Here is a 23,837-nt window from a genome sequence, read left to right on the forward strand (position 1 = left end):
AAATTAATGCAATCATAAATTACATCAGAGGATTACTTATTAATTCCAGCCAAACCTACTAATCGATGAATCGATCAAAAGATGTTCACACAGAATACAGATTATACAACGGGGAATAACCTTCACACAAGAAGTAAAAGTTTTTTTGTTTTACCCCGCTTAAGAAAACCAGACGAACTTCAAATAAGTTTTGCATGCAGACAGTGGAATCTGCAAAGCTTGTGCCAGCTCCGAGTGAATCAATGGGAACGGCGGGTGTGGGAAACATAGACAGACTGTAGTCATTGGGCAGCACGATGATTTATAGAGACCATGGTGATTAAATCCGGGAAACGCAATTAATTATTACGATAGATATTAACGTAGTATTCTAATACCATTTTTCGTTTATCCTCCCACACTAAACCCTGAGCCATGTGTTATATTGATGACGACACGATCACTGGTGCAACGGTGATGCCAAATTGTAAATTATACTTTATTCAAAGACAAATAGTGTTATTGTTCTATTTATATGATCCAAGTTTTGCACACTATAATATTGTTTCAAGATCAACATTTTTAATACTGTTAAATTGTGTGGTTCGTAATGGAATTAAAAGAATAGTAAATTCGGCAAAGTGTTCCCGACATTAGTCAGTAAAGTTATTGGCTACGAGCTGTACGACAGGGGTTTGATTCCTCATTATGTCATGGCAAGACTTCGAAACAACCCCTCCCCAAACCAGTAACCACTGGAGCCGATGTTGGTCTTGTGCTTTGTAAACTTGTAGGCAGATACCAACGCTTCGTTGAAACAAACTGTCTACAACTTCAACCCTGAAGTTCTGGAGTTTAATATGGCGAATATTTTACAAAACATAAAGGACAATATCTGATGAATTCCTGTAGCGTAATATCTGTAGCATAATTAGTTTCACAGTCTGTCTGTATCTGAAATGCATCAAATCAAGTTCAATTAGGTATTTGAAAAATATAAAATACCACAAAGCACGTACTTGGGAAATATATGTCCTTCGCTAGACTACAGACATTCACCTTTTTTAAGTAGCGTAGTATTTCATGTTACGGAGTTGTAATATTCATTTTCCTACAACCTTCAATTTATGGGGGAGGTTCAATAATTCTCCCACATCCCTCATAGTTTGGTATTATACACAAAAACCTAGAAAGCGCAAAAACTATTTGTCCTTTTAACACGTGAGTAAAATATTTTGACCTCCAGGCAAACTGGATAGACCACGACACATGGGTGTAACAAACTAGCCACAACTAGACAAGGTATACAGAATTAGCACACACCATTCGCTTTGTGGTTTTCGCAAATTACACGCCACTAAACACAATATGGGCGGATCTTCACACCCACGCACCATCACAGATACGGGGGGAGGAGGTGAAAACACCTAATATGCAGTAGAGATACTGTGGGATAACATAAGTCTGTAAATAATGTAACGCCGTATAATTTTCCTGCACGTAGTAAATCAAACTGTTATTATGATATGGTACAAAGTAATAATGTCATTTCGATTAGGCAACATCGCTTGCAACATTATAAAACTGTGTTTATATAATACAACAAAAAAGCAATAGTTTGTACAGTCATAATTTTCAGTAAACAGTAAATATATAAAAGTAATATGGCGCAAAGTAATAATGTGAGTATAACCTGGCATAATTTCGACATTTTCCATTCCTCACTGTAGAAAGGGAACCCATTACCACCGTTACTGGCGGAAGTTTAGTTTATCATTTTCTGTGTTTGTTTCTTAATTTAAAGACGACTTTTAAACCGTGCTGGTTATATAACATAGAATGACAATGAGTAATAAATTGTGGGAAAAAATGAGCAGGGCGATAGTGGTGTATTTTAAGATGTTATCCCAGGGCAGTCTTCGAAACATTAAAATCTCATGTAAGATTTGAGGTTTTCACAGCGGTGAATATGAAGATTTCTGTCTTCTGGGTTGTTGCGCTGTGTAGTCTGGTCGATGTTAACCAACGTTTCGGAAATCATACTGCCTCCGTCATCAGGGCGATTAAAAATATGAAGATTTCTGTCTTCTGGGTTGTTGCGCTGTGTAGTCTGGTCGATGTTTACCAACGTTTCAGAGGTCATTACTGCCTCCGTCATCAGGGCGATTAAAAATATGAAGATTTCTGTCTTCTGGGTTGTTGCGCTGTGTAGTCTGGTCGATGTTTACCAACGTTTCAGAGGTCATTACTGCCTCCGTCATCAGGGCGATTAAAAATATGAAGATTTCTGTCTTCTGGGTTGTTGCGCTGTGTAGTCTGGTCGATGTTTACCAACGTTTCATAGGTCATACTGCCTCCGTCATCAGGGCGATTAAAAATATGAAGATTTCTGTCTTCTGGGTTGTTGCGCTGTGTAGTCTGGTCGATGTTTACCAACGTTTCATAGGTCATACTGCCTCCGTCATCAGGGCGATTAAAAATATGAAGATTTCTGTCTTCTGGGTTGTTGCGCTGTGTAGTCTGGTCGATGTTTACCAACGTTTCATAGGTCATACTGCCTCCGTCATCAGGGCGATTAAAAATATGAAGATTTCTGTCTTCTGGGTTGTTGCGCTGTGTAGTCTGGTCGATGTTTACCAACGTTTCAGAGGTCATTACTGCCTCCGTCATCAGGGCGATTAAAAATATGAAGATTTCTGTCTTCTGGGTTGTTGCGCTGTGTAGTCTGGTCGATGTTTACCAACGTTTCAGAGGTCATTACTGCCTCCGTCATCAGGGCGATTAAAAATATGAAGATTTCTGTCTTCTGGGTTGTTGCGCTGTGTAGTCTGGTCGATGTTTACCAACGTTTCATAGGTCATACTGCCTCCGTCATCAGGGCGATTAAAAATATAAAGATTTCTGTCTTCTGGGTTGTTGCGCTGTGTAGTCTGGTCGATGTTTACCAACGTTTCAGAGGTCATACTGCCTCCGTCATCAGGGCGATTAAAAATATGAATATTTCTGTCTTCTGGGTTGTTGCGCTGTGTAGTCTGGTCGATGTTTACCAACGTTTCAGAGGTCCTACTACCTCCGTCATCAGGGCGATGAATATGCCAATCAGGTGGGTGGAATATTCATTAAAATCTCACTCCACACTGAGGTACATGACCCTCACAACATTCAATTGCCTAAAACCAGAACATTTTAATATCATCAATGTATTTTCTTCTATTTACTCAGAAATTTTACAAAATTCCCGGTATTTTATTGGAACCAATAGGTTTTTACCGTGTTCACAATAGCCCGCCATAATATCAGTCTACACCTTCATACTCAATTTCCTTTCTCATCTACGCTTAGGTCTCTCAAGTTATCATCGTTCCAACAATGAAAGAGTGGGCCTATGAGACCAAAAATACATTCCCAATATATTTCAAGATTGCCGCGTCTATGGACGAAGAAGGGCGAAGTTCCAGATACCGCCACTAGATGGCAAACTAGTCCAGGGGATTCCATGACTAAAAATGTTGGCACCCGTGACTAAGTCGATAAATACAATCTCTCTCTCTCTCTCTCTCTCCCTCTCTCTCTCTTCCGAGGGATCGAATAATTTATCGACCATGTCCCAACAGTCCACTCGGTAACATAGCACTCTGTTTCCAAACAAAAGGGGAACACCAGATTCCAGCACTAGAGGATAGAGGTCTGCACAGGCCCAGGTGTGGCCCTCAGGCACCGCACAGTTGGGCTCGGGAAACAAATCCCACCGACTTGATGTTCTCAGGGAAATTCGTAGGTGCCCCTACCAGAAATAGTTTGAGATAATACCTTACAAATGTAGCATCCGATATCTCTGTAACCGTTCCTCAAACGCCAAAATAACCTCAGAAGTTTATGCAGTGTAGTCAAATAATTCATTCAAGGATTACTTTAATTTATGCATTAAAATAAACATGTATTATTGATACGATAGCCAGGGCAGTTTCTAAATACATCGACCTTCAATCGTACTGGAATAAGAAGAAGTCGGGCTTCGGTCGGGTACGGGCAAAATATCTGAAGATAAACTTCGGGCTGGAGCCAAATGCTCTTAGGGCTGGGTCAAGTGAAATTCTAAAATTTCGACCCTTGAAGGCCTCTACAAGTAGAGATGTATGGGTAATGCATTTCCTGCTTATCTCATGCCTTTATTTGTATTACTGGTCAACAGTACACATTACAAAGGTCCATGTTACGCAATATTCTCCATTTTTATAATACTTCCTTTGTCTTGATTACAAACAATGTCTTATAAGCTTGTTCTTAAATAACGCCAATCTATCTATCCCCCCCCCCCCCGATTCAGAGATCCCAAGAAATTCTTCTAAGTCCCAGACAATTCAAATTTCTTAACCAGCAAAATAAACGTCAACTTTTCAAGAAGTCCTTGTTTTCAGAAGTAACGCTATCTGCAATGGCTTCCAGAATCGTAGTCTTTTTTTAATAGGCCTGAAGTTATTTGAGGCGGTAGCAGGTAGAGGCAGTTCCTTCGTTGAAGCACAAACAAATACGTAAGTTCTATTAAAAAGTGAAACCTGTATGACAAAAGCCTAGAGGCAGCGAATAGGAAGGTCGCATTGAAATCCACGTGGCAAATACGTAACACTGCGAAGTCTGCATTATATAAATTACTCTCCGAGAAATGTTTCCATAACAAATAACGATATACGTTATCCGCTTTATGTAATATTCAAATTAATATCAACTTTCCATCCAAAGATACATGTGATTAGATGTTTCTTCGTTTAAGACTTTTCTGATTATTTGTGTATACACATACAAGAAATCCAACAAGAAACTCCCTATCCCCTTGCCAACAAACAAAAATGTCAGATATCAACAAGGAAAGAACAGTGGGAAATCATCTTCTTACTAAACATTTAATATTCCAGTGTCCTAAGGACAGCTAATAAATTAGTCGACAATATAGCATTCATATATATGAACGCTGTACAAGTAAAAATTACATTCAGTCGCCTTTCGAGTGTCTAAATCATTTTAGCAAAATAAATTACCTTAACGACTTTGTTTTCAGGAAGAAGGACTACGGTGGTTTGCTTTATATTTATCTTACATCACGAGCTGCAGACTAAAGGTTTGGCATCAGATAACAAAATTCCGGATTGTGTTAATTCATATCTGCACGCTAGACAAAGCTCACAAAAATATAGATAATTGGAAAATCTTTAGATAATGGAAAGTAAATAAAAGTCATTTTACGGCGCAGATGAATCCCATCGTACACACTATCCAAGTCAGATCGAGACGAGCCAATCACAGCATGTCAGTGGCTGAATGTGACTTTTTTCAAAAGTTTTGGCCAAAATCCAGACCATGATGCACGATGACAAATCAGAACTTGGCGTACAACAAATACCACGCAAGAGCGCTACGTCGAAAGCCAGCACTCAAGCAAGTAACGAGCATGTTAGCAGTCGAAGACTAGCTAACATATTAGCTTGGAACGTCATGCAGTCCCTTCTCCCCCCATGCCAACATTATATCGTGTCTTTTCTAACTGCTACTGCGCGAACAGACAGGGAATGTAAGCCTAAATGAGGTGGCTAACATGGGCTTTTGGAGTTGGGTAACTTTGCTTTTTAATTGATTTGTACTGCTCGAGTAACACCGAACCACAAACTCCAGAAGAGTTTCGGATGAGTATTATACTGTTCGCGACTGTAATCTTGAGACTTTCGGAAAGGGGGGGGTGAGGACTTCCTGCATTCCTTGCAAGTCTCAAGATTACAGTCGCGGACAGTAACTCCAGCATACAAAATTCTAAAAATCTCACGCAACTTTGAAATAAATACATATTTTCATAACGTGAAGGAATCACAGACGCTCCTTTGTGTAAGGACGCCCATTCATTAAAACAAAAGCTCCGAAAGTATTCGATGCGGCCTTAGCCACTGTCGGAATCGGCCTGAACGCTATATTGATTCCCGTTTCTCTTCTAAGCACTCATTAAGTTCAAATGGAGCCAAATGTCAGGAGGTTGAGAGGTTACATAACTACAGATAATAATAGAAAGAAACTCGGTATTAATAAAAGTCCGTACGAGAACGACTCGAGGCTAGTGCCAGGTGACAGTTAATTTCCGTCAGAGCGCAGCAAAGATTCCGGAGATTTCAAAATTCTTTTTGTCGCCAAGGCATAACTGATTTCAATAATTCAACTCCTATATGAAGTGGAAAACATTTTGTGTTGCTTTCGTGTATACTGTGCAAGATCAATGAAGGTATAATACGTTTAAAATGTAAGAACTATTAATTATCTCATATAGACTACTGAAAATCTATTAAAGGGGAATGAAAGCAACTGTTAGACAAGATTAATGTTAGAAAGAACAAAAGAAATATGTTTTATTACCTGTATTTTTAACCTAGAAAGTATTGTTACAGTGATTTCGTTAAATGGGAATGGATGGACATGTAGCATGAATGGATCAAGCACGTAATATAGCTACATACAACACAGATAAATTCAGGTTCTCAAGATGGTAAGTATAAAGTTCGCTGTCTACTCAGTAGTTGCGCCTTGTAGTCTGATAGAAATATACAGACTTTTCAGAGACACTCACCGCCCCAATCATCAAGATGACCGCCAGGATAAATCCATCTTCATGTCAACAACGACGTTTTCTGTATCTCAGACTACATAACGTTAGGCAATATGGTGATTAATAAACAACGTATTGAAAGAGACGTGGATGGACGCGGTGGTGGCAAAAGATAATTTACTATCCCGATATTTGCCTCGTAGGACTTAGGAAAACCACGAAAAAAAATCAGTCAAGATAGTCGGTATACTGGCCGAGGTTTCAACCCAGGACCTAGGAAATATGAAGCAGGATCGTTAACCACAAGGCCGGGAAAATATGTGACTATCTTACCGAAATACTGCAAGGTCGTCTTCTTGCAACACGTGTGATATACCTCCAATGTCAATGAATGTACAGCACAACACAGGTAGCTTAAGATTCATCACTGCATTTACACAGTAAAGCAGAAGGACACGCTGACCCCCGGTAAGAAAAACACAAGGGCATTATTCATTAATATACAAAGAACAAAGCCGGAATTCTAATAATCAAGGTTTTGAGTTTCTTATATTATGAGCAGCTGCTAAAGGACCAGTCTGTCAGTCAGCTGGCATTTCGGATAATTTGCACACTCAGACCTGTATGTAACTGTCGTATTTTAACTAACTCCTTGAAGCACAGTCCTTGAGAACCTAATAGTACGCTCAGATGGTCTAAAAGTTCCCCGCCGCCTATTATGGAACGCGTGTTTAAAAATCCCGCAAAATTATAAAAAGTTTAAAAATTCCAATAAAACTAAATTCGTAAAAGCTAACTGTAAATCGGTAATACGAGAAATGTAACAATATTAACGAAACAAATCATCACTGTTATGTTGCAGCGACGCTTAATAGAAAATCGTGTAAGAATTTTGTCTAAATCAAACCATTAAACTTACAATCTCCTCCTTTGAAGAGCAATTCTAAGTTTGTAGCCACGTCACGTTGTGACACAACTAACCGTGACAAGGCTAGGAACCATTGTTCTTTGTTTCTCTATAGTTAACTCAGCCCGAGTACTTCAAGTCTGCATTAAGCAACAAAAAAGGTGAATTTCATAGCTTTATAACCGGCAATGCTAGGCATTTCGTCTGTTTCTCTGACAGAATTACTTTCTAAGACAATTCATTTGTTTAATTTTATGGAAACTAGGACCGATTTATTTTCATTTCCATAACGTCTTGTCTTATGGGTTTTAACGCCGTGCATACTGGCAGATGGAGGCAGCAAGGACCTCTTAAACCGTGGTCAACTTCTACCTGACTACGCGGCGCTACAGCCCAGAAGACATCCATCCTCAAACGTTACTTGGTTATCTCACAAAATAACAGGAGCTTGGTGATGTGTGTTAACACCAAGTGACTGGAATTGATCCACGGACCTCCTTATTACAATTCTCATACCGATCTACACAGTTCGCTTCACTCCTATTGGGACATAAACTCTGCTTGCCAATGAAATAGCACACGTCTTCCGGATATAAAATTATGCAAGATACATAAACTTTCATAACCTCAGCAAATTGCATCCCACAAGACGTAAGCAATTTTATTCGCACTTAATGATGTCGGTGTAATTGCATATCAGATAGAGTAATAATTCTTGACATGGCACTCTTCTAACACAGTTTTCATGACATTCAGTTTCCTGTACTTCTTCGAGCTAAAAACATCCGGTCAATATTCATACACTGCAATACGTAACACGCAAATCTCAATACATTAGGTGTAAAGGTCTTACTTTCTACTGAGGCCGACATCTGAATGCGCAGTGGAATGAGTAGAATCTATTTTGGAAAAAAAAACAGAGATTAAACGAACCGGAAAGTGTGTGTCCAAATTACTGTGCTGCATTTATTCCACCAGGGAATAAGATTTCTGTCAAATTTACGACAATTTTTTTTAAACAAATGTTCAGTGACGTAAATACCTGTGGTAACCGCGACTTCTAAAACTGACATCAGATGTGTTTGCTTCGCATATATAAAACTACGCAGCGTAAGCTAACATTGTGGTCAGCAGTTTTATATTCTGTAGAAAAAGGCTTCGACAGTCCCTAAAATGTTAAGTAACTAAGGAGAATCGCGTTGAATAAAAAATTGTTTTTACTGTGAACAGTTGTGTAAACTGGCCTTCATCTTAACACCTACGAATGTATTAGCATAATTATAGTAACTCAAACTGTATTCAAATGGAAAATGTATTGAACAAAAAAATTCCTTTTGAGTATTGGGGGGGGGGGGGGGGGGGGGCTCAGATTATGCAGTGAAGGAAAGTCTGAGAATTTACCTACCCAGGCTCGAGCTTCAAAAAATACTTTTTGAAAATCAATTTATTTGTGGTTTATTTAAATACACTGTCAGTAGCTCAGACCATATATCGTCAAATAATAGTTTGATTAATAAATAATTAGCCTAACCAGCTCAACAAGTACCTCCATGAAACAGAGTCCTTCCTGAGAAGCTGATAGTCGCTGAGTTAATCATAAAATTCCCCGCCTTTACGGAATCAGAAGGTTCATTACCATGTTCACAAGAGCTCGCTATCGGTCCCTGACCTGAGCTAGATAAATCCAATCCACGCACTCTAAACCTATTTCCATAACATCAGTTTTAAAATTGTCTTCCCGTATGCCCAGGTCTTTCGAGTGGTCTCATCTCTTCAGTCTTTCGAACCAAAATTTTTGTACGCATTTATCACATCTCCATGCACGCTACATACTCCGCCCATCTCATCCTTTTCGATATGACCATTTTATAATATCTGGTAAAAATTACAAATTGTGTCTCTCCACGTTTTGGCAGAATGCTTCGGTCTGGACCAGGACGTAGGTTCAACTGTGAAGTCGAGGAGGTCAGGATTGTCTTTATATGTAGCTCGGACGGAAAGAAAGAATCGCAGTGAGCCATAGCAGGAAACCTCTAAGTGAGGACTATTTGCAAGACACGTAAGGAAATGTAAAAATAGGAATATCTCTCTTACGACATAGGGATCAAGTGTCGTTGAGTTTTTTTATCTTTCAAAGTGAAGGGAGTAAATAAACTGACAGTAACTAATAACAATTTAGCAAATAATTTCGAGGCCTTGGTCACAAATGGTCTCGGACCAGATGTGGCCCGCAGGCCGCCAGTTTTAAAAATCATACCCTTGAATTGTCCCTTCCCTGTAAAAAACAATCATCAACAAATTAAGTACTGACGATATATGTGACGTAGTCCTAATGTGCATCCGCCCAAGAACCAAAGTTACATCAGTATAATATAAAAACTAGGCAAAAGTTAAAGACTATTGTCTTCTTGGATGTTGACGGTAGGACCTTCCCAACGTTTCAGAGGTGCTTGCTGTTTACAACATCAGGGCGATGAGCGCTATCATTTCATAATCAGTAGCCAAATACAGAAAGTAGCCTACAGCTACCACATTAGTCTTCTTCCTCAGCATCCTTTATTATCCAGCATTTCAATCCGTGTGAGCGGAAAGGAGCAGACTCCTTAAGAAGCTGTTGGTCGGTCAGGACGGGAAGACTGGACCTGAAGCATCAACGCCGATTTCACAACAGCCCATCACTGGACCACATTCTGAGACATCTGAATCCACTACACAATCTCACACACAGTTTCTTTAAGATTCACTTCAATATACTTCCATCTATCCCTAGATCTTACAAGTGGTTTATTTCCTTCTTGTATCATTCACCTCACGAACGAAATGAGTGGCTCTGGAAACAACCAAACACAAGCCAAGAATTAAATAAATGCGTACATATATGTCGAGTAGCAGGTACGTCAGTAAGTTCGCCATGATGGTGGCGCTGGGGAGGATGGCACCACTTCTAACTCGTAAATATCTATTAGATACGGCACCAAGAAATGAAAAAATAAGCCGTACCTAGTCTAGACTATTGTCTGACAGACAAAAGAAACCATGGCACTCACAAACAAACAAGACATTGAAGATTTCTGTCTTCTGGGTTGTTGCACTGAGTAGTCTGGTCGATGTTAACCGACGTTTCGGAGGTCCTACTGCCTCCGTCATCAGGGCGATGAGTATGAAGATTTCTGTCTTCTGGGTTGTTGCGCTGTGTAGTCTGGTCGATGTTAACCAACGTTTCGGAGGTCATACTGCCTCCGTCATCAGGGCGATTAAAAATATGAAGATTTCTGTCTTCTGGGTTGTTGCGGCTGTGTAGTCTCGTCGATGTTAACCAACGTTTCAGAGGTCATACTGCCTCCGTCATCAGGGCGCCCTGACCAGACTACACAGCGCAACAACCCAGAAGACGGAAATCTTCATACTCACCGCTGTGAGAACCTCATGTCTTACAAACAAGACATTCATAATGCTTTAGTTCAGTGTTTCCTTACCTGCGGTTCCCAAACCCATTAGTTTATTCTGTAATTCCTTTATTTAACTATCTTTTGTCAGCGGCAAACATGTGCTACGATTGGAATAGGCAGGGCATACAGCACGCAAGGGTGAGACTAAAAATGAACGCAAACGTTTGCTTCAAAATCCTAAAGGACAGAGATCGCTTAGAATTAATAGGCGCACACGGTATGATAATATTAAAACGGATATTACAAAAATAAACCGTAGCTGGATTCATGTGAATCAGAACACGTACCGGTGTCTGGCTCTCGTAAACACAGCAGCGAACCTTCGGATTCCACAAAGACGGATAATTTCTGGTCTAGCAGACTACTATCAGCTTCTCAAGAAAAACTCCGCTCCACGCAGCTAGTCGGTAAGTAACACGGAGTATGACGGGGACTTTGTGAATGAATTAGTTACAATGCAGAAGAAACAAGTAGTGGAATATTGAAAGTAAGTATTCTTGCATTTGTCTGAAGGGACCAAGAAAAAAATTAAATATATTTTGTCGTACAGCCGAGATTCTAACTCGGGACATCCTGAATATGAAGCACAAACGCTAATCACTACACGTCAATTACAGGTGCAATTACACACTCTTTCATTAAAGGAGCGTAGAAGAAATGGGATTGGAAGGTGAAAACTGGGTGCGGCAACACCTTCTGGATTCTTTTACCAAAATTATTGGCGCCAGCTTAATGACTGAGACAATTCCGTCGCAGACCCTGTCTGATAAAGCATCGTTAAATAAATCAAACGATGCTGGTTTACATGTCACATGACTAAAGCTTTCCACATCATTATTTTCAACTGATTAAGTCCAAGGCAAACTTGTCTATTATCGGGACGACGTAATATTTTTTCCACGTACGTGGCCACCGCAAATTCGCTTCTTGTAGAACGCGGAAGAAATCACATTAGTTCATCCATGAGCATTGACATGACAAATTGCCTGGTTCGTAAATATTGTTATGGCACATTTGTTGGCTTACGAATATTTCCACGGCAAATTAATTCTTCATAAATGTTACCACGGCAAATTTGTTTAAATACGAATGCTGCCAAAGCAAATTTCCTGGTTAGTGCACGAGTGGTGCCGTCGTTTTACTGCTCATGAACTAAGCTACGACTGTCCTCTTTTCTATTCGTAAGGCCAACTCCCTTAATTTCTATTATTCTTCGGTATTTAGCTGCGAGCGTAGCATCCCGCAGATACAATGCGCTAACTCAGGCGAACCCTTCGCCATTAGTACTAAAATCATTAGAAAAAGGCTAGCAGGGATGGGAAAAAGCAAATCAGTAGGGCCTGACAGCATTTCTGGGGAAATTCTAAAACTGGGTGGGGAAGCCATGATTCCATACCTGGCGCGATTATTGGACGTAACAATTAATAATGCCACTATACCAAGGGACTGGAAAAAAGCCATAGTGGTTCCTATTTACAAAGGAGGTGATCGATCATTGGTCACAAATTACAGACCGGTCAGTTTAACATCGGTGGTCTGCAAACAAATGGAACACGTTATAGCATCGTACCTGAGGAAAAACTGGGAGGAAAAGAATTGGTTATTCGAGGGTCAACATGGGTTCAGGCCGGGATATTCATGTGAAAGTCAAGTAATCACGGTTTGTCAGGACATTGCAGACACACTGGATAACGGAGGAAGGTTAGACGCGATTATAATCGATTTTTCGAAGGCCTTCGATTTAGTTCCTCACGATCGGCTGCTTATGAAAATCGCGGCATCGGGCGTGGACTCGAGGATAGTCGTATGGATAAGAGAATTTCTTCTAGGCCGAACGCAGAGAGTTAGAGTAGGAGGGCAATTATCAGAGGAAGTCAGAGTAACATCAGGAGTACCGCAAGGGAGTGTATTGGGTCCACTTCTATTCCTCGCGTACGTAAATGATATTTGGAGGAACATTGAATCGACTATTAGACTTTTTGCAGATGACTGTATAATATATAGGAAAATTATAAATAGTAAAGATATAGAAAAGATGCAGATTGATCTAAACAGTCTGGGGGAGTGGGCGGTTGAAAATGATATGAAAATTAACCCAAGTAAAAGTAAGGCAGTTAGTTTCACGAGAAGTCGGGTGAAGGAACCACTGAACTATTCGTTACGGGACCAAATAATTCCGGAAGTGAGCAGTTGTAAATACTTGGGAATTATCTTAAGCAGCGATTTAAGCTGGGCTGATCAAGTAAATTATACGGTGAAAAAAGCCTGGAAGGCACTTCATTTTACAATGCGTGTTCTCAAAAAGGGGAACAGTAACACTAAAAGTCTAGCCTACACATCACTAGTGCGTCCGATTCTGGAATATGGGGCGGCGTGCTGGGATCCTTACAGGGAGGGGCAGATAAATGCGTTAGAACGGGTGCAAAGGAAAGCATGTAAATTTGCATATCACAGGAGCGATTCGAACTGGGAAACCCTGGCACAGCGTAGAAAGATAGCACGAATATGTGCTCTCTTTAAGGCGTACACGGGAGATCGGGCATGGAAAGCTATAGGTGACAGATTGCAAAGGCCATACTACCTGAGCAGAGTCGATCATATTCGGAAAGTTAGGAGCAGAAAACAAAGAACAGATATCGGAAAATATTCCTTTGTAAATAGGACCATCCAACTCTGGAACCAGCTACCTGCTGAGGTTTTAGGGACTCTCTCCTGTAAACCAAGTACGTTTAGGAAGAAGGTTAGGAAAGTGATAAATGAGGTGAAGTAAAGGGAATAGATGGGTGGGTGCAGTGAAGGGGGGTAAATTGGGGTGAGGATGGGAAGGCTTCATAAGTGTAGTGAAGTGAAGAGAAGGTCCTGATGAAACGTGTGATTCATTACTGTTACTGACTTATGTCTAGTTGGTATTAATTTTTAAGTTATGTACTTTAGGTTATACGGTTTTGTAATATTATGAGTTGTTTTATTTTGAGTGTGGTGTGTTGTTTTGTTGTGTCTTATTGTTCTTGTTGTGCCTTATGTTTTTTGTGTCTCATTGTTTTTGTTGTGTCATGTCTTTTTGTCTTACTGTATTGTTGTGTCTCATTGCTTTGTTGTGTCTTATTGTTCTTGTTGTGCCTTATGTTTTTTGTGTCTCATTGTTTTGTTGTCTTATTGTTTTTGTTGTGTCTTATGTCTTTTTGTCTTACTGTTTTGTTGTGTCTCATTGTTCTGTTGTTTCTTATTGTTATTGTTTGTGTTGTCTTATGTTTTTTGTGTTATTGTTTTGTTCTGTTTCATTGTTCTGTTGTTATTATTTTTGTTGTCTTATGTTTTTTTGTGTCTTATTGTTTTGTTCTGTCTCATTGTTCTGTTGTTTCTTATTGTTTTTTATGTTTTGTTGTGTCTTATTGTAGGACCACTGCCACCGGGTAAAAACCCATTTGCAGTCAAATAAATAATAATAATAATAATAATAATAATAATTATGGCTACAGCAAATGTCCGTCTTGAAAACCGTCATACTTTGAGCCTTCGTTGTCTGGTTTTTGAGCATTTGGGTTACTTCCCTCAAATCAAATTCATCCCTGCAGTATGTGAACACTTCGGATGTCCATGTTACATTGCTTCGGACGTGGCCCTGAAATGAGCGTTATGCAGATCAGGAAGAAAGGCAGCTACAGACCACGGTAGGTCTAAAGTGGGACGAAGACAGTTCCGCGCGTACAGTCGAGCTGTTTACAAGGGAGACCTGCTTGCTACCTGTTAGAATGAAGAGTGTTGTTGGCACACTACTTGCTGTGGCTTTCGTCATCACCAGCACAAAGTCATCCCCGGTGCAAAACTGTTCCGGTAAGTAGAACCCCGTAAGTAGAATCCGATTTTAGGATCTCGCCAACCTCCCCTTTAAATTAAATTAGCGAGATAAAAGTGGAGTTCGTATATTTAATCTCAGGCGCTTCTCAACATATTTTGATTACAATTGGAACTCAGTGTCTACAATCATATCGATCGAAAACCACCAAACTTCGTATCAATTTCAAATAGAAACTTCATACGTTTCACACGTTTATCCTTTATCCTTTATCAGATGTGTAAAACTCGTTTTAATGTGAAACTCACGGTTCACAAGAAGTATGTGGCCCGCCACACGCCTACAAACTATACTGATATTATTAATTATTTAAATACCGTTCTTTATCCAAAAAAAATAAATAAATAGAGTGTAAGAATATATCATTGCAATAATATGCCGGTACTGTAGTTCTGCTGATAAATTTGGTCCTCCCAACTAAAACATAATATAAACATGTATTCAATAAAATACAGATGAATTATTATTATTAACTGGCTTGCCTACAGGACAGGCTAAAATGAGTTTTCAGTTCTCGTCGCGTAATAAAGTTTGCACCAATTTCGAAAGTCGCTTATAACTGCCGTCAGTTATAAGTTAAGTACATACGTTACCATATCACCAAAATAGATTCACCTTCTTGCATGTTGCTATACATTTACCGGATAATAACATCCTTGATTTAATTGTCTTCAAAATGCATTACTCTGGTAGTTTACCAACGTTTCAGAGGTCCTTGCTACTTCCATCATCATGGCTATAAAGACCTTCGAAACTTCGGTAAACTTCTACCAGACTATACGGCGCTACAACCCAGAAGACGGACATCTTCGTACTCGCCGCCATGAGAATCTCAAATCCTACCTCTTACGTGGTTTGGAACCATCCTGAACAACTCTGCCTTCTACATCACGAGATGGCCAGTGAAAGTCACGTTGAAACCAAGGTTGCGAAAGCATTAGATCAAACTAGACCAGGCTGACTTTGGAACTCGGATATAGAAGGCAGATAGAAAGCACGCACGAGATCTTCTACAACTTCAGTACCCTGAGGACGAGGACGAAGATGGTTCTCGAAATGTTGGTGTTGTCTCCATTAAAACCACCTGACACGACTGGTAGCCCAAGAAGAATTCATTATACCCCAACAGATTAATCCCAGTTGAACCGACGGTTTCTATAACGCGATTTTTCCACAACGCTGTATCTTCTAGAAACGCAACTATCGCGCTCTAGGTGAAAAAAGCCGTATTTGAATAAAGTGTTTAGAAACCTTTTCTGTTCTCACACATGTGAACTGATAGGGCCGGCCGCCAAGTCGGTCCAACGAAAGTCACTGCTACTGAGAACGAGTTCACGGCTGTGACTAAAATATGTTTGTTGCCTAGCAACTCAGGCACAGCAAGGAGTGAAGGTTACTGAACTTCATGTAACAGTACTCACAGATATGGACAAAATTCCAATCACTCAACCTCAGCTCCACACTGCGTGATTCACATGTGCGAGTACACTGATAATCATGACGATTAATGATCCTTACGATGATGATAATAACTAAAGCGTAGAATTTTATATTCTTACGTCAATGTGAGTTCAGTCTCCCGTATTTTGGGTTGCTTCTCCGTGTAGTCTTGTGAATGTATACCGACGTTTCGGACGATCAGAATCTGAACAGCGATGCCTCGATACTGGACTTTCTCTTTTATTTTAATATTTTCCTCCGGTCTTTCATTATTTCTACTTTTTTCTCTACCTTTCTTTGTCTTTACCCTGTTCTCATCTTTTTCCCATTCTTTGTCTCTTTAAACTCCTCTCCATTTTTCATGTGTAGCTGTCACAGATAAATCTACGTTACGTCTCTCATCAGACTCCCAAGATAGCATTATTAGCTCAAAGCGAGCTGACCTCACAGCAGGTACCAATACTTACACATCTTCCAACACGATACCGTACATTGTAATTCATGAAACAGAGCTAAATCCTGGAATATTAAGTATTTCCGGCGATATGATATAGATAGTGGCCTTGTAGGTTGTAGTACTCTGAAGATGAAGGCAACACATTGCTCCGAAAGTTGGTATACAACCAATGACCCAGAAGACGAGCGTCTAAAACCGAAATATTTGTGAACAAGAAACACAATTTCACGAAAGTAGAATTCTACTCTTCCCACAACATTAATTAAATCTGAACAGTCAGCTTCACGCTTGGTTGAGGCAGTTCAGCAGTGGCAGCCATCAAAACAAAGCATCGTTCTACGATGAACCTAGAAAATCGACCTTAGAGCGGTCATTTCAAAACTCCAACCTCGGTATGATAAGTTACGTTCACAGAAGTAACCGCATCCATCCCACTAATCCAGTTATGAAGCGTATATTTTATTACAATTTTTTAAAATTAAATGCATTGAATAATATATACTAAATTACAAAAAAAAATGTATACTCATAGCTAAATTTTATGTCAAATCTGTTTGCTTGCACTTGTTCTGGAAAGGGGGGGGGGGGTCAAATTTATGAAATATTTTAACGGGGGCGCAAGGTATAAAATTTTGGGAACCTCTGCTCTAGAACATTAGTGACGAAACGGGAACAAGGCATTATTATTCCCTGTCACTTTGGCTCTTTGTTGGAGATAATGGCGTAGGGAAATTCCGCGAACACATTGCAAGAGTGCTAAGTCCACATCGTGCTCAACAAAACTAGTGTCACAGTGTCTAAGCACTTGTGCATTTCTTTGTTGAAAGCAGTCGACTGTTGGACCCACTTTCATACACGAGTAGTTTCCTACATACAACCAGTCGTCGGGTTTTCTACAGTCATTAGGCCAGCTGCGACAGGGACGTACAAAGTATGCCAAACGGAACGCAAAGCACACAGACAAACCGAATGGACGTCTTAAGTCTAACTGGCTGAACTGGGATTTGAACGCTCGTGGTCATATTATCATGCGAAAATCGACAAGAACTGGACAAATCAGTCGAATTCAGTCCATCGTGATGTATTGGGTTGTGACTCCCAGTAATCTTAAAGGTAGCTGCCAAAGTTTCGGATAAACATATCGCATACATCTTCATGGTACCTTCAATCGTGCAGATGGCATCTGAAATAGACGTTACTGTGCAAATGTATTTATTAGATACGAATATTGTTCTGAAAATTATTTTATTGACAAATTTTGAAATTTTCTTCGTACACGAAACCGAGTGTAATGTGGAAAGTACAGCGATTTTCATATTGTTTTCTAAGGCAGCATAATAAGCTGTTAACCTGTTTTCCTTTCTTTAACGTATCAGTATGTGAAATCAAACTTTAAAGTCCCATAATCAGCGTCCTTTATAAAGTGGACTGACAAGTTTTTCGTTCTCAGCCATTTTAAATCTGGTTATTACATGCAAAACCTAAAACCAAAACAAAAATAATTTAAAACCTCTACTCATAAACAAAACTGTGGAAATATGTCGGATTTGGCGCATTAAAATTTAAAAAAAAACTTCATTTATCTCCGTTCCTGTCCTTGTTCATCAGAATGCTGGTGAAGTATCTTAAGATAAGTCACAATCACATTTACTCGCATGTGATCACGATGTAGTTCCTGTGTCTTTTTGTTTCAGGCGGGCTTCAGGAACATCCCGACAACTACAAAATCAGCGACTGCGAGAGGGCCCCGTGTAGACTGCGTAAGAATTCAAACATTGAATTGGAGTTCAAATTCACGTCAGGTAACAGAACACTCCTCTCTATAAGTGGAACAGACTACGGCTTGTCTGTTTTAGGTAGAACTCACGCACAAAAGTTGCAAAACGATATGTAGCACACATAACGGCTCAGGCATACCCGCATAATTTCACTTCTACTGTCTACTCACAGAGACGAGGCATTGGATGTAAATATACGAAAGTTTGTATCATCGTGCGATTCACGGGTTCCATTGATACTTTAACCCTCTGATCACGTTACTGGCGAGTGTTTAACTGCTGGATAGCTCACATTCTACATGGGAAAGATAAGTTACAAATGTGTACCTTCAACTTAAGGGGATGAGTCACGAAAACCTAAGTACAAGAATAAATTATGAAGTTCTTCACGCCAGTTCCTTCATTCACTTGTTTTTTCCTGTGTCACAATACCAACTAAACCCCCCAGAAACCAGTTATGAAGGACAGTAAGTAACTACTTTCACCTGATAGTGAGTTTGTAAGTTGCTTTAAAACAAAGCAAAGAATTTTCGTTACGAATCTGGTCAAATGTTGGGTTAGCGGCCAATTATAAGATTACGAGGACATCCTTTCACTTCTTTCTGTTTGCATCATGATGGCGTTCATGTGTTCACGTGTGAACTCGACCCTCACCCCATTATTGCAGATGTGGATGCGCCATCTCTGAAGAACAACGTGTACGCCAAGATTGTGGGCATTCCATTCCCATTCATCGGCGTCGATGGAACCGACGCCTGTCCTCAGATCTATCTTCCAGACGGCAGCAAAGCCGGGTGTCCCCTGAAGGCCGGCCAGGATTACGTGTACAAGAATAGCTTCAAAGTTCTTGAAATATACCCGAAGGTAAGTCTGCGCTGATGAGATTACATGCCGCTTAATAAAATGACACTGCATATGTGTAGTGGTGTCAATGTTGGTTTTCTGCCGCCATCTTCAGCCTTGAAGATGATGGCAGAACGCCCACTGGAAACGTTGGTGTATACCTACAATTCCACACGACGTATCAATCTAGTCCATATTCAATGTCCTGTCTAAGAACATTTTAATATTGTCCTCGTTGCTACGCTTAGAAACCAAAAGTTTCTTGTTCCCTCAACATTTCCTTCAGTATGTACTTTTCTCCAGTCCAATAACTTACAGAACTAGGACGAAAACCTCGCTTACTAGAAACCTGTTCAGACGAACAGAAGAAAGCAGTGACGTACCACGTGACACGACTTTATACGAGTAATTACACAGACGACATCTTCTCCATGTTCATTCAAATGTCACTTATGAATCTTACGTATCTGTATAACCTTGACATCTTCCTTCTTCAAAACAATTGCACCGCCAACAGTTCAACGTAACAAATAAATTTCCGTTCTTACCGGTTCAGAGGGACATTTCATCACAGTGTATAGTAAAACTGAACGGTAAAAAAACTAAAGAAATGTCTTCTTTACTTCTTCATACTGTATAAAAGCAATTTGTAGCTTAAGTGCGTCATGTTTGTGTTGAAACCAAATATATATTTATTATCACAGTCTATACACAAACGTATTTAAAATGTTGTTGTTAAAATTTATATAACACTATAACACCTGTAGTATAAAATATTACAATAAGTTATATTATGTTAGGTTATACAGACATGCAGAGCATTATGAAGACAGAAAAATCTACAAATATACCTATAAATCAATAAATGCATTGCATCGAAATATATAATAGTTTTAAAATGATAAAAATGACGATATAAACCTGAAGATGATGTCATAAAACATCGAAACATGTCGTGCAATTAATAATAAGCGCCATAATAAATGTAACATCATACTACGATAAAAGCGCCATAATATAACATAATATAACTTATTGTAATATTTTATACTACAGATGTTATAGTGTTATATAAATTTTAACAACAACATTTTAAATACGTTTGTGTATAGACTGTGATAATAAATATATATTTGTATAAAAGCAGTTTAAATAAAAATAATTTCAGCACGCATTAATTCGATTTCTTCGCTCTTTACAGTTAAAAGTCTTGGTCCACTGGGCACTGACTGCTCCTGGAAATAAGGACTTACTATGCTTCAACGTTCCTGCTAGGATCACGTCATAATCAGGTTAACTTCGCCGCCTATGACGTGTCAGTGTGAAACTCACGACATCCCCATATTATTAAAGTGAAGAAGCCTTGAAGACCCCTTTCCCGCCTGTTTACTTTTATTATATATTGCTGTTTTCGACTTAGACCTTTCAAGTTGTCGTCATGTTTGGTTCGGCATTCGCTAAAATCATTTCTTTTAATGTAAGGCTCAGTCCGACAATCTCAAAACGCAAAGATGTTATGCCATGTAGTCTGGTGCTTACTGCCCCAGCAACACTAAAATCATGAGAGTATACACCTCTGAAACGTCGGTTAGTTTCCACCAGACTACAGGCAACATCCTGTAAGACAGTTATCTTCATACTCACCGCTGTGAGAACCTGATATTTCACTATTTGAAAACATGGCAGTGTCTTCATATTGCATAAGTGGACGTCATGGAGTCATCAGTCAGTGGCCGAGATTTGAAAAATCACACTGCAGTGTTGTGTCTGAAGGAGACTGACTTTTGTTTTAATTCAAAAACAAACGTGAAGCCCTGGAGTGTATTCATGTCATCATACATGCAGTCTTGAAGGGATTATATTGTTGTCGTAACTTCCGCAAAACACAGCAAACTAGTCTCTGAAGTGGCGTACAATGTCGTTTGAAATAAAAAATTAAGTTCACTTATTAGAGTTGTACAATTCATTGTTGCTATAAAAACAAGTTTGCTTTGAGAAAAGATTCGAATTACTTCCAGTCGAGATAGGATTTTCCCAATAATGTGAGTTCCATTTCGGCTTACAAACTGTTTCTATCTTCGCAAAGGCATTATAATTAATTTCAGTTAAGGATTTATCCTTATGGGCTATTGTAAACATTATTCTTAATAATATTAGTGAATGGAAGTATACATGAATTTTTTTTTAAATACGTGCTTATTCATTAGCTGCAAATAACAACTGTAAATTGCCGAAAGGTTACACAAACTTTGTTATGAAACGAATTACTAAATTGACATTACAAAATTCAAGTCGATGCAGCCAATAGTCTCGATTTGACAAATGTAAAAACTGTATGTAAGACTTGAGGTTCTCACAGCGGTGAGTATGAAGATTTCTGTCTTCTGGGTTGTTGCGCTGTGTAATCTGGTCGATGTTTACCAACGTTTCAGAGGTCATACTGCCTCCGTCATCAGGGCGATTAAAAATATGAAGATTTCTGTCTTCTGGGTTGTTGCGCTGTGCAGTCTGGTCGATGTTAACCAACGTTTCAGAGGTCATACTACAGTATGACCTCTGAAACCCAGAAGACGGATATCTAAAAACTGTATCATTGGCTACATAAAATTGTGTACAAACTACAATAAAATTTACATGCAGTAACTGAAATAAATGTATATTTTCCATTGTAACTAAGTAAGTGTTTTACGTTCACCTGTAATCCTTCCTCCAATTACTAGACTACATTTTTATTTTTAAATAAAATTTGTTTTAATTTCTTCTCATTCCGCTAATTCCTTACCAAAAACATGACATTTTAAACGAGGTCTCAATTTTCAACGCATTTGATTTTGTGGAGCGTTTTGAAACGCAGTTCAACACCAAACCTCTTATATTGGATCGGCTGATCTCAAGCAGACCTACTTAACAACGCCAAAAAATGTTGCAATACGTTAGATTCACCTTGCTGGACAGAACAAAATTAGAAACATTCAATCACCCATTCGGTAATGTTTAAAAAAAATAATTAGCAAGTTTGGACCGGACTCAGATGTTTACCTTGCAAAAATGTGCGTTTTAAAGGTACAACTTCAAGCTCAAGGATCAAAAGATAAAAGTAACCAGTTTCCAGAAAGTGTGGCACATGTGCGACAGACTGACATTCGTTAATTTTTATAAAGCAGTGATACTATTGAAACAATATTAGCGCTGACTCTCAGTCTTAGGCTATCTAGAGTATTTTTCTGCCAGTTTTTCGATAGTTGATTGGACTACCTATAACCAAGGTCAGCTTATACTTAAATTGGACAGCTTAACACAAAAACGACCCAATGCTTTCTCCATCTGCTGTGCCTCAGGCAGTGGTTGAAGATCACAAAGAGGACACAATCTTGAAACGACCTTCAAAAGATGTCATTCAACAGATTATCAACTCTTGCCGTCATGTTCATAACGAGGTGGACCAATTAATAGGATTTTGCGTTGGGTCTCCCAGGGATATCAAAACAGCAATGTATCCGTACGGGCAACCAAGACACCATGATCTGCCACTCTTAACGTAAGTGTGAGTATACACTTCTTTATCAAGAATATTTCTTCTTCTAAACAAGAACGATGGAAAAAGTCCAGACAGTGAATAATTTTAAGACCAGATTCACAAACAATCCCTAAAAATATAAACCTGAAGTAAAATGTACAATTCTAAGACCTAGTAAGAGATTAAAGTGACATACATAGTTGCTTCTAAATGTGTAGTAAAGCTCTTACCTTTAAAAAAAAAAGATAAGAAAATTAAAAGTTTACTACTGTGAAAACATGTCATATTCCATACCTGACAATATAATGTATTATGACAGTCTTAAGGAAAAACTACATATTACCTCTGAAAGACTAAATTCTAAAACACTATATTCAATAGGGTTTACTTGTCTTTCATTCATTTCTTGCCATCTATGCCTTTCGAAACTTTATCTCCTTAGAATTACGTCTAAAATATGTTGGGTTACAAAGTGTTTGCTTGCTTTGTCATCCCAGCGCGCTGAGAGTAACTTCAGTGATCGTGTTGAGCCCCTACACTCTCTATAGGACAGCACGTTTCATCTGTCTCCAGACAGGAAAAACGCAGTCGCCCCTAACAGTGTAAAACAGAAGTTGTTTTTCCTCAGGGAGATACCGTCTCGACCAGTAATGGACGAAGTGGCCCTACAACAGCGTTTTCTCGTAGTTCTTCGGTTCGCTCTGCTAATCATCATTCCATCATCGCCCCACGAGGTGTTCGACAGCCCAGACCTAGCAGCCCATTATCATAACCTCGGTCCTAAGTTAGGGACATTGCCTTATTGTTGAACGCACACACGTTCCCTGGAGGATGACTGGCTCATTTCCAAGAAATCAGCTACTGGCGTCACGCACTAATCTTATTATAGCTATTCAGAAGGTAAACCAGAACATTACGATCAAAGTAAGACGTGGGTCTCTCTGGGTATGCAGTGCTAATGCTCATTACATAATTCGAAGAGATTGCTATTTTTAATTCGCAATAGATCGCCCTAGTCCTTGGGCCTG

General features: G+C 39.3%; 2 protein-coding genes across 2 annotated transcripts in view; one reads left to right on the top strand and one right to left on the bottom strand.

Moving 5' to 3' along the window:
- Positions 1–23,837, bottom strand: part of side-II (sidestep II transmembrane protein) — a 547,262-nt gene that overhangs the window by 463,144 nt on the left and 60,281 nt on the right. The window lies entirely within an intron of this gene.
- On the top strand, positions 14,583–21,968 carry Npc2b (Niemann-Pick type C-2b). The gene is made up of 4 exons (XM_022059477.2): positions 14,583–14,752; positions 18,366–18,473; positions 19,117–19,313; positions 20,494–21,968. Exons 1-4 carry the CDS (start codon positions 14,671–14,673, stop codon positions 20,578–20,580), a joined length of 474 nt encoding a protein of 157 aa, XP_021915169.1. The 5' UTR covers positions 14,583–14,670; the 3' UTR covers positions 20,581–21,968.

Source organism: Zootermopsis nevadensis, unplaced genomic scaffold, assembly GCF_977971745.1.
Source record: "Zootermopsis nevadensis isolate Lab colony 2312 unplaced genomic scaffold, Znev_1.0 Znev_ptg000021l, whole genome shotgun sequence".
Lineage (NCBI taxonomy): Eukaryota > Metazoa > Arthropoda > Insecta > Blattodea > Termopsidae > Zootermopsis > Zootermopsis nevadensis.